This window comes from Desmodus rotundus, chromosome 5 (assembly GCF_022682495.2).
Source record: "Desmodus rotundus isolate HL8 chromosome 5, HLdesRot8A.1, whole genome shotgun sequence".
In the NCBI taxonomy this organism is placed as follows: domain Eukaryota; kingdom Metazoa; phylum Chordata; class Mammalia; order Chiroptera; family Phyllostomidae; genus Desmodus; species Desmodus rotundus.
This window is the reverse complement of record NC_071391.1, coordinates 82,191,788-82,204,038: the sequence shown is the minus strand read 5'-3', so window position 1 is coordinate 82,204,038 and position 12,251 is coordinate 82,191,788. Positions and strand designations below refer to the sequence as shown.

Below are 12,251 nucleotides of genomic sequence, written 5' to 3'. Positions count from 1 at the left end.
TCAATGAAACCAAGGGCTTGTTTTTTGGATAAACAAGACTGACAAACCTTTAACCAGACTCATCAAGAAAAAAAAAAAAGAGAACCCAAATAAAATTAGAAATGAAAGATGAGAAATAACAACTGATATCACAGAAACACAAAGGATTGTAAGAAAATCATTATACACAACTATATGCCAACAAACTGGACAACCTGGGTGAAATGGATAAATTCTTAGAAACATACAGTCTTCCCAAACTGAATCAGGAAGAATCAGAACACCTGCACAGACCGCTTACAACTAATGAAATTGAAGCAGTAATCAAAACCTCCAAGCAAATAAAAGTCCAGGACCAGCTGGCTTCACAGGTGAATTGTACCAAACACTAACGGAAGGACACCTACTCTTCCAAAAAACTGAAGAGGAGGAAAGACGCCTAAGAACTTTTTACACGGCCAGCATTATCCTAGTTCCTAAACCAGACAAAGACACTTCAGAAAAAGAAAATTATAGGCTAATATCCCTGATGAACATAGATGTAAAAATCCTCAACAAAATATTAGCAAACTGAATTCAAGAATACATTAAAAAGATCATACACTATAATCCAGTGGGATTTATTTCTGGGATGTGAGGCTGGTACAGTATCTGCAAGTCAATTAATGTGATATACTGCAAATAATCCAACAATTTATACGCAACCATAAAACACCTTAAATAGCCACAGCAATCTTGAGAAAGAAGAACAAAATTGGAGTTCTCATGCTACCTCACATCAAACTATTCTAAAAGGCGATAATAATCAAAGAGCATGGTGGCAGCATAAAAACAAATGTATAAATCATTGGAACAGAATACAGCACCCAGAAATAAACCCACACCTATATGGCCAATTCATACATGACAAAGGAGGCAAGAACATACAAGGAGGCAAAGATACTCTTTTCAGCAATTGGTGTTCGGAAAATTGGACAGACACATGCAAAAAAATGAAAAGACCACCTTCTTACACCATATGTAAGCATAAACTCAAAATGAATTAAAGACTGAAAACCATAAAACTCTTTAATCAGGCATCACTCTTCGCAAAATTTTTTCCTGATATATCTCCTTGGGCAAAGGAAACACACACAAAAAATAAACAAATGGGACTACATCAAAATAAAAAGTTATTTTCCAGTAAAGGAAACCATCAACAAAATGAAAAGATAACCCACTGAATAGATGATATTTGCCAATCATACATCTGATGAGGGGTTAATATGCAAAATTTATAAAGAACTCACACAACTTGACACCAAAAACACCCCCAAATAATCCAATTAAAAAATGGGCAAAGGTCCTGAACAGACATTGCTCCAAAGAGGACAGACAGACAGATGGTCAACAGACATATGAAAAGATGCTCAACATTACTTATCATTAGAGAAATGCAAATTAAACCACAATGAGATATCAGCTCACACCTGTCATCAATAAACAAGTGCTGGCAAGGGTGTGGAGAAAAAGGAAGCCTTGTGCACTGTTGGCAGGAAATGCAGATTGGTGGAAAACAGTATGGAGGTTCTTCAAAAAAATTAAAAATGGATCTACTGTATGACCCAGCAATTCTACTTCTGGGTATATATCTGAAGAAACCCAAAACACTAATTCAAAAGAATGTATGAACTCATATGTTCATTTCAGCATTATTTACAATAGTCAAAGTGTGAAAGAAAACTGAAGTAAGTGCCCATAGATGAGTGGATAAAAAAGTGGTGGTACTTATATACAATGGAGTATTACATGGTCATAAAAAAGAATGAAATCTTACCATTTGTGATTGTATGGATGGACCTAGAGGGCATTATGCTAATAAGTAAAATAAATCAGTCAGAGAAAGACAAATACCAAATGATTTCAGTTACAGGTGGAATCTAAGAACAAAATGAATGAACAAACAAAACTGAAACAGATTCATAGACACTGAGAGCAGACTAATGGTTGCCAGAGGGGAGGGGGATTGGGTGAAAAAGATGAAGGGATTAAGAAGTACAAATTCGTAGTTAAAATACAGTTATAGGGATATAAAGTACAGCATAGGAAATATAGTAAATAATATGTAACAACTGTGTATGGTGCCAGACAGGTACTGGAAATATCGGGGGGGGGGGGGCACTTTGTAAAGTATATGATTGTCTAACCACTATGCTGTACACCTGAAACTAATACAAAGTAATACTGAATATAAACTGTAATTCAAAAATTAAAACAACAACAAAATCTTGCCATCTGTAACATGGATGAACCGAGACAGTATTGTGCTGAGTGAAATAAATCAGAGACAGACAAATGCCATAATGCATCACTTATATGTGGAATCTAAAAAACAAAATAAATGAACAAGCAGAACAGAAACAGGCTCACAGATACAGAGAACGTTTTGATCATTTCTACATGGTAAGGGGTAGGGTAAAAAGGTGAGGGGATTTAGAAGTACTAATTGGTGATTACGGACGGTCATGGGGACGTGAAGTACAGTATAGGGAATACAGTCGCTAATACTGTAATAACTATGTATGGTGTCAGGTCAGCAGTAGATTTATTGGGGTGACCCTCTGTAAGTTATACAATGTCTAATCATGGGCTGTACATCTGAAACTAATATAATATTGTATGTCAACTATAATTGCAAAAAAATAGGAAGGCGCTAAAACATTTGAAAAATCTCGTGAATGACAGGTAGAAACTTTAGGGAAAAACAGAGCACAGAGGATGAAATCCTAACCCTTTGTACTACAAGATGAAAAATGTGTCAACCACATGTGAATAGGCACATGCACAGATAAGACTATTGGCTAATGGGGTGTTACCTTAGCAACGGTTTGTTCAGCGATGGTGCTGGGCCGCCGCTGGCGGGCATCGAGCCTCTGCTCCACAGGAAAACTGCTCCTGTGTGATTTCAGGCGTTCCACCAACAAGTAATAAATGGCAGCGAAGTGATTGTAGCTCTTGTTCTGCAAAGACTGAAAAGAGAAAACAAGTGCTGCAGGCCAAGAACCATAAAAACCAATTCAACGATCTATACCTTCCTAAAAAAAGATGGAAGAAATCACGTGTTCTTAAAAGTAGGAATAACAAAGTATGTCTCAAAACGAAAGCTGTTCCAGCGTTTAGAATGACAGATCATTTCGAGTTTCTAGTATTAATTATACAGAGCGTGATACCTTTAAATGACTTGACCGGCCCTTTGACATTAATCAGATCCATTTATTTTTCTGCATTCAGAGAAAATGCCATCACTTCTCACGCAGACACTCCCCAATGCTGTCATATAGTCCCATCTCATAGTTGTAACTAAGGGGTAGTAAGGTCAGTTAGCAACCTGAGCTCAGAGGCTCTAATTCCACAGCTTCAACACAAGTCCAAACCACTGCAAACTGAAGTGAGTGATTAAGGTCTTTGGGGAACTTTCTGTGATTATTTTGGGCCAGGGAATGACACTTGGAGGCTAGATTGAGAGACACTGTGTCTCTGTTCTTAGGCAATTTTTTCCTCTTGTTTTTGCAGTCCTGCCCTCTTGAAACCTTGAAAATAAAGTTGCCTCCCAATTTTTCACATCTCTCATTGGCCAGATTTCCCAGGGTACTAATGAAACAGAGAAACAATTGCTTCTTTGGCTTCTACTTCCACCTGACAGGCTGCTTGTGTGCCGTGCAGTGTAGCTCGGAGGCAGAGCGCTCTCAGCAAAAATCCCAGGCCAGAGGGCCTGTGCTCACAGCTGCCATTCTGTGTGTACTTCATGGACAAGTACAGAAAAACATCACTGGGTGTATGATGAGCAAAGTGGAAAGCCAATCTTGTTTCACTTACAGCTACAAGGAAGGAAAAGGCAGCGCAGTTTGGAGCACTTAATATTCACAAGGGAACATTTAATATTCTTTCTTGTTATGGTTTTTATTTTTAACTATGGTGGAGGTATTAAAATATGTATATTTTGTGAGTATGCTAACCATTAAAGAAATACATAAAGGTGATGAGAAATTTTTCAGGTTCAAGACCTTCTCAGTTTTATGGCCCATAATGCTTCCATATTAGGAATCTACCTGTTTCTGCCTTCTCAGCTTCTCCAGTTCACAAGCTAAATCCAACTGGCTCTCCTAAACCTGAGGCCTACCATTCTTGTTTTCTGCTCAGCCCTCAGCCTTCTTCTTTAGCTGCATACTTAATGTTCTGTATAATCTAATTTATTATCTATATGAAACTTTATGTTTCATCTTAGAGGAAATTTGCTACTTTGTATTTGTCAAGCTTCCATCTTTGTCTTTTCTCAGTCCTATGTAAACACTTCCTGCTGAATTTTTTGCCAGATGGGCCAAAGGCAGAAATTTATACATCGTACAAAAGCAGAAACAAAAAAAGTCTGACATACTCTTTAAGGTCAACTGAACAGTATGCCTAGGTGCTGGGGATGGCCGTGCTGAAATACCAGGATGACAGGTATCATAAGCATAAAATTTCAAGTTACAGAGTACAACAGAATCCTAAAATATTTTTAGTCAAATATCTGATCACTTTACCTCAATGGTTTTCTGTTGATCTATTCCAAGGCTGTGCATCAGTCGCAGAACCTGTTCATTAAACTCCCCAATGGATGGCTCATTTTCTTGTCCTTGTGAATAGAGAACAGGTCTCTGTACAGGAACTTCTATGAGCATCCATTTATGCTCCTTGATCTGAGCTATGGTTAGCCGTTTGGATGGGTCTAAGACCAACATTCTTCGAATAAGGTGCTCGCAATCTATGGAAAACACAATGTTACAGAAGTCACGTAAATCACCTTGCACTTCAGGGTGTTTGCTTGATTCATGTGACTTTGTACAATGGCATTAATCTTTGTATCCTCCACAATGCCCGCTGGCAAGAAGAAGGTCAAATGAATAAATGCATACATGAAGGCTACTTAATATTTGTCAAGTTCACATGGTCAATGTTGACACACAAAATTAACCATTACTGTGAATGAATACTTAAAAAAAAACAACAGGAGGTTGGAAGTCTCTCCAACCTGTGCTAAATGAACCTTTCTACTGAATTCATCAACTGAAAAAATGTCTAGATACAGACTTAGATTTCCATTAAAGAAAAAAAAAAGCCTTCTTCCTAGAATAAGCAGATAATAAATGGATCCTCAGTCACGTCTAAAGCTGATATACTAAGGCTGTGTAAGTGAGGCAAGAGCTCTCCAGTGGACTGCTGCTTTCTCCTTATCGGTGCGGCCGGGGACAATGTACGCGGAACATTGCTTACTTCTGAGTACACTAACACAACTGCCCTGCTGAAACTCTGGGCACTAGCTTATCCCCTCAGCTGACATCACTTTCTTTACCACGGCATAAGCTAACCTTAGGTCACTTGCTATGTGCCAGGCACCATGTTAAGTGCTTTTATAGAGATTAGTTTAATTAATCCTCACAACACCCTTATTAGGAACTATGGTTATTTCTATTTTACAGATTAGGGAAATTGAAGCAGAGAGGAAATATAACTTGCCAAGGTCAGACCACCAGTTAAATGGTGAACTTAGGACTTAAACCTGGCAGTCTGGCTCCAAAATCTACACTCTTAACTACTGGAGTATTATTTCTACTGTTAGTAGGAACAAAAGACTTAAGAATGATAACCAAAAGCTAATCTAAATAGTAAACCTAACTGCTGCCTATGTTATAACCCAATATAAGACCTGTAGGGTTTATGGCAGTTCATCTGAATTCAATGGTTTTACCAATGGTTTTAAAATTTAATTAAAAAGTTTTAATCTTGCAACTTCCTGCCAAAAGATATGGGAAAATCCATTTCAAACTTAGAGCAAAACGGTTGTGAATCTGTTTGTACGAAGAGCTCCTCTAAGTCTAAAATAAGCCTGGGACATTTATAGACTGAGAGTAAATGGGAAGACTTGCTGTTCTTAATCTGGGGAGCTTTCTGTTTTCAGTTAGGGAGGCTGGAACTTTTCTCACCTACATGGAGGGGGCTGCTTATTTCTATGGCTTTTAAAGTAACTCAGTCACTATACTTAGCACCCAAACCCTCAGAAACAAGGAAGCTTTGCCTAGGCATTTCATTTGGAGCACAAATTCTGTATAGCACAATCAGTAAGATGAACAGGTGGTTACCTTCTGACATGAAGTATGGAATCCGGAATCTTCCTTCCAAAACCCTTTGCCTCAAAATAGGAAGAGTTGGCCCATCGAAAGGCAGAGCCCCACAGACAAGGACATAAAGAACGACTCCCATGCTCTGGGGAAGGAAACAACTAGGTCATTTTTCTAGCAAGGACTTCAAATACTTTGTTTTCCTAGATATCCCCATGGCTCTTAAAATGCTACAGATTAAAAAATTCCTGTTTGAATCTACTATTTTCTTAAATTTGGAAAAAAATGAAACTCTGGTTACTACAATAAAGTATCCTACAATAAATATCAAAAGACTTGAATTTAATTATAGTCCAGTGGACAGGAAAGGTACGAACTATACTTGTGTGTAGATACCACGAGCTTCAAAGATGGGCCAGAGCACCAAATGTTATCATTATGCATGCACTTAACACAGCAGAGCAGAGAAATACCCAAATATCCAGCTGTGGTCCTTCATACTGCTGCCCTTCGAAGACTTCGGGGGCTGCGTAAGGGGGGCTGCCGCACCAGGTTGCCAGCAGTTCACCGCTCTTAAAGAAATTTCCGAAACCGAAATCTATTGGAATAGAAATAGATGTTATTTTCATCTATGGTCTCAAACTATGTTGCATTTCTCTGTAACATATTTTATAATATGCTATGTTAATAATGTTACTACTATTTACTTTGTGAGCAATGGAATGACATCTATGTTGTGATGTTTCCTTAGCACTTAGCATAATGACAAGCAGATATTAATTTAAGCATTCAAAACTATTTCTTGAATGAATCAAGTTTTCTTCTCATAGAGAATCAGTAAGAGATTAGAAAAAGACTTTAAATAATGTCTTTAAGGCTTAAAGAAAATCCACTGGTGTGGACAACCAACTTGTATTTGATAATCTTAGAATTTTAATTACTCTATGATTAAGTTATTTGTCTTATATGGTCTATAAGAAAAGAATCAAATGAGTAAAACTCTAAGGTATTTACCTCAATACAACCAAGTGATTGGCTGCCCTTACAGCCATTATCCCGGGGTAGCAAAATAGATAACCTTTTAAGGTAACTGAGTACAGTGTTTCCTAAGTAACAGCTTGCTGAGTGTTGGCCCATACATTCCTGATTTAGGCAGATACCTATCCAAATAGCTCATTAACTGTAGTGGCTATATGGCCCAGTCACAGGCCACTGATCACCAGTATTTACTCATTTAGGGAATGCAGTGGCATTATATTTCAGAACAGCTAATGGCCTTCTCCTATTAGTTGTACTGAATCTACAGCTTTAATATATGGCATGTACTCTGGAAATATTATACTCAGATGCCTTCAATATGCATACAAATTGTAGCAGAATTCAGTGGCCTTTTGGTATAAATGCTAAGTCTTCTCATGTTCTTACTGAAGAAACAAATCCCTATTATTTTGTCAGTTATAGTCACACTGTTTGTTACAGCACTCTCTTCACTGGAGAACACTCCCTTAGTGATAGGAATTGGCTCTGTACCCAGCTAGTGCACAGCCCTGATTGGATAGTGAGCTTTTAAGAGGTGCCCCCAGGGACTGGATCAAGTCTCCAGTGCCAGACTGACTAGCTGTGTGACTCTGGATCAGTCTTTGTGAGCCCAAGTTTCCCCATCTGTGAAGCTGAAATATTAAATGCATGCAGCCAGCAGGCTGTTGTGGGAATCCAATGAGTTAACATAAACTCACAGTCTATTCACACCTTGAGACTCTGGACAGTCCAGTCCGCACCTTAGGCTGAAGCATTCTCTCAGGAAGCTGATGTAAGAGCTGGTGGCGAGCAGGAGTAACAGTGACAATAGTCACGATCCCCAACACTACAGCTTCATGGCAGAGTACAAACTACGAAGTTAGGGAGAACTGGAGCTGATCTCCCATTTTGCCACTTCCTAGCTGTAGGTCTTCTAGGTAAATTATTGGACTTCCCTGAACAGTGGTTTCTGTATCTATAAAGGTGGGGATAACCCACCTACCCAGTTAGAATTCTGTGAGGATGAAATGAGATTAAGCAAGTAAAATTCCTGGAACATATGAGAAATGTCAGCTCCCTTCAGTTTCTGTGAAGCATCACTACCAACTATTGTCTTTCAAAGAGAAAGTTCCTGAGAAAATATACAAGAAGGGTAGGAAAAGTATAGGAAAGCTTAAGGGTTCCAAACAGAAAAGAGGGTACACGTGGGGAAAGCCTTGGACACACTCTAAACCTGGTGGAACAACACTTCGGTCTGTCCTTGGCATCCAGCAGTACAAGGCAATGAGTTTCTCCCCTCACAGTGTGACTGTGCCTCCGTCCTACACTCTGATTCCCCAAAGAGCTGTCAGAGAGGCCTTCTCTTCTCAATTCCACCTCTATGACTAACCACTCATGATACATCATATGTACATATTGATATGTTTCTAATTTTCTAGAAATCCTGTATTCTCAAATGAGTCAAGAACTAGATGTTCAAATAACATTTCGAGAGAAAAATGTTAACTTCACTCACACAGAAAAGCACAAGAAGCTATGGATGTGTGTTTGGAGATCCTGAAATAGGTCCAATAATTGCTGTACTTTAAATCATAATCACAGGATGAGTTTTAGCACATGAAAGTAAGTTGAGGATACGCTCCAAACAGCATTGTACAGTTTTACCATCTCTAACAGCCAATACGGAACTCCTTCATTCTGGACGTCCCTGGACTCTGGTGGAAGGAACTCAAGGAAAGACTGGGACAGGCCTGTCAGGAATGCAGCTGGGCCTCTTTATTGCCCAAGCTCACTCACTGGTACATGTCATAGGCATGAAGAGAACAAGAGCGAGGAAAGCATCATGTGCCTATGGCAACCCAGTCTCAACCTTGGTTTTACATGTCTAGGATGAAGAAAGTGTCCTGTTAACTTTTAAGAAGTGATACTAAGATGATTTTTACTTCTTTTTTTCCCATCAATGTGTGGTTGCCTCTCATGCGCCCTCTACTGGGGACCTGGCCCACAACCCAGGCATGTGCCTAGACTGGGACTTGAACCAGCTACCCTTTGGTTCACAGAATGTTGCTCAATCCACAGAGCCACACCAGCTAGGGCTGTTTTAGATTTTTACTTCTATTTCCTGTAAATAACTAAAGAAAACAGGAACTTGAGCCTGTAGAAACAATAAAACACCAAAAGATAATCAGGTTCATAAAGGCTATTATTAAAGGCATATATGCAGATATCTTCTATAACCTTGCCAAAGCACTTAACATTGTAATCAATCATCTAATATAACAGTTAAGGAAGACTGGAGTCAGGCAGATTTGGAAGAAAATCCTGGGTTTTCCAGTTGGCTGTGTGATCTTGGGTAAATTACTTAACTTCTTGAAGTCTTGGTTTCCTCATTGCAAAATGGGGATAATACCTACGCTTCATAAAGTCACTGTGAGTAACTTACTGTATATTATGCCACTTCTATAAGTAGATATAGATAATGCTTGAGCTACTCAATAGAAGAATAGTAATTCTTCCTCTTATTGTTTTACTTATCCGCCTCCTCCATCAGACTAAACTCCTTGAAAGCAGAGAGGGGAAATGATATATGTCTGAACTCCCAGCACTTAGCACGCTTTCTGTGGACAGCAGCCGTTCAAAAAGGTTTCTGAATGAATACGTTGTCATTGTCTCTTTTAGAAGTGCTTCCTATGTGTCAGAAACTTATCTGAGCTCTCTGAAGATGATTTCTTCTTAATAACTAACTCTATTTGGTATCTTTATTTTAGGAGAAAGTGAGGGTAGAAAGTTAAGGACCTTGCTAGAGGCTATGCTAAGCTGTAGGACTGGAATCGAAACCAAGCCCTCACTGTTAACCATCACCTTTATGTCCTTCTCTGGCACAATGGTATGTAGCTGCTTTTGAGCAAGTTAATAATGGTAAGGTTTAAGAAGTGGCAATGGAAAAGCACTTAAAAATAAAAGCCTTTTTATTTCTTCACAGGAATCTGGATGATTTGTTTCATTCAGTCTGCAGCTTTCTGCCTAAAAGCATACAGAAAAAGGAAGGATGAGCAGGAGGGATGAAATATGAAATGGCACAGCTAGGCAGGATTTGCTTCTTACCACCATGTATTCAAATGGAATGCATTAATGTCTCATCCTACAGACCAAAATCAGCGCATCCTTTCATTAAACATTGGAGTGTGTGTATGTTATCAACCACTGTACGAACACCGAAGAGAGCCTAACCACAACCAAGGAGGATAAAAGACACTCCATTTTCATCTGAGTTTTGGAAGGCATTATGAAAACAATCACTTGAACAAGCATTCTTCTTCCTGCTAGACCCAGGCTCAGCCTGGCCTCGCTGGGAAGGAAACATCCTTCTAGCTTAATTTCTTCTGTAATGCTCTGATCTGCAAGTTAATACCTACAACGAGGGCTGCTATGTGCCTCAGGCATTTTGTTTCCTGTTTCTCTGTCACAAAATTTGTGTCGTGTAATGTTGAATTCACTTTGGTATTATTTAACTTTCAATTCTGAAATACTTTTAGACTTACAGAAGAGCTACAACAATAAAAGAAAATTCCCTATGCCCTTTGCCCAGCTTCCCTTAATGCTAACATTTTATATAACTATAGTAGTTCAATTATCAAAACTAGGAAAGTAGCATTGATTCAATACTATCAACAAACCATGGATTTCACCAATTTCTCTTACTAATGTCCCTTTTGAGTTCAGGATTTCACAATGCATTTAGTTATCATGTCTTCTACAATTTCTAACAGTTCCTCAGTCTTTCCTTCCGTGACAACGAATAGTAATACAGGTCAGGTACATTGTAGATTGTCCCTCAGTTTGCGTTCGGCTGACGTTTTCTCATGATCAGACTGAGACTGTGAATTTTTGGAAGAACATCACAGAGGTGAGGTGCTCTTCCTGGGCATATCATCGGGGGTGCGTGGTATTATGTCTAATTATTGGTGGGGTTAGCTTTAATCTCCTAATTAAGATGGTGTCTATCGGGCTGCCCCACTATAAAGTTACTGCTTTTCCCTCTGTAATCAATATTTTAGAAAAATACATTGAGACTATACATATTCTGTTTCCCCTTAGACTTTCGCCGACTTATTTAAATTGCATTCGTTAGCAGATCTTGATTGCGGCAGTGATTACTGCAGTGTCCTAATGGTGAGCTCCTTTCCCCAATTCCTTCTACACTTATTAATTACAATTCTTCAGGAAAGAGTTGTCTCTTCTTCCCCTTTTATTTATTAAATCATTTACTTATTACTTATAACACTGTCATATTAATATGTCATGAATATTTCTTTTATTGCTTGGGCTGTAATTCAATACCAGTTATATTGTTATTTATTTTGATGTTCAAATAGTTCCAGCTTTGGCCTTTAGGAGCTAATTCAGGCTGGCTCCTATATCCTTTCAACATGCCCCATCTTTTTAAAAATTTCATTTTAAGTATTTCCTTATTTTTTGACACCAGATGACATTCTAGGTTCATTTTATATTTTTCCTGCCCCAGCCAGGAAATCAACCACTTTTCCAAAAGGGCCCAGGTTCCTTTTAACAGAGGAATTGTATTTAGAAACCAAGACTAGGACTTACATGCGCTCATTACAACGGGAATGAGCAAACAGCCAGGAAATACATGTATGAATGCTACTTCATGCGCGCATACATGCTTACATTTATTTTTGTACCTACTATATGTATATGTATTTTTAAAAATCCTTCAGTTCATACTGATACTTTTCATACCAATCCAGGTTTCAGTCTAGCATTATTTTAATACTATTTCTATTCCCACAGGATTGAGCAACTCTGAAAAAGTTTTGAAAGTATAAATAAGTGAGGAAGAAAAAAGTTAGGGAAAGCTCCCTGCAGGTGGAATGAGGAAGTAGGAATGGACATCCTGTAAACTGAAGGGTCGTGGCTTCGATTCCTGGGTCAGGGCACATGCCTAGGTTGTGGGTTTGGTCCCCACTCGGGGGGTGTGTGAGAGGCAACCAACTGATGTTTCTCTCCCTCTCTCTCTCCTTCCCTTCCCCCTTCTCTAAGCATGTCCTTGGGAAAGGATAAAAAAAAAGTTTCTTTCCTCTGTAGTAATTTGTTATT

At 38.7% G+C, this 12,251-nt stretch overlaps 1 protein-coding gene across 2 annotated transcripts in view; it reads right to left on the bottom strand.

The window, feature by feature from the left end:
* The window catches only part of SIK2 (salt inducible kinase 2), a 125,390-nt gene that overhangs the window by 23,179 nt on the left and 89,960 nt on the right, over nt 1-12,251 (bottom strand). For both annotated transcript variants that reach the window (XM_024570821.3, XM_045204055.2), the window contains exons 5-8: nt 6,590-6,714; nt 6,138-6,261; nt 4,542-4,762; nt 2,835-2,987 (exon numbers count right to left, since the gene is read on the bottom strand). In XM_024570821.3, coding sequence (XP_024426589.1) covers nt 2,835-2,987; nt 4,542-4,762; nt 6,138-6,261; nt 6,590-6,714 — 623 coding nt within the window. The remainder of the gene's footprint in view (nt 1-2,834; nt 2,988-4,541; nt 4,763-6,137; nt 6,262-6,589; nt 6,715-12,251) is intronic.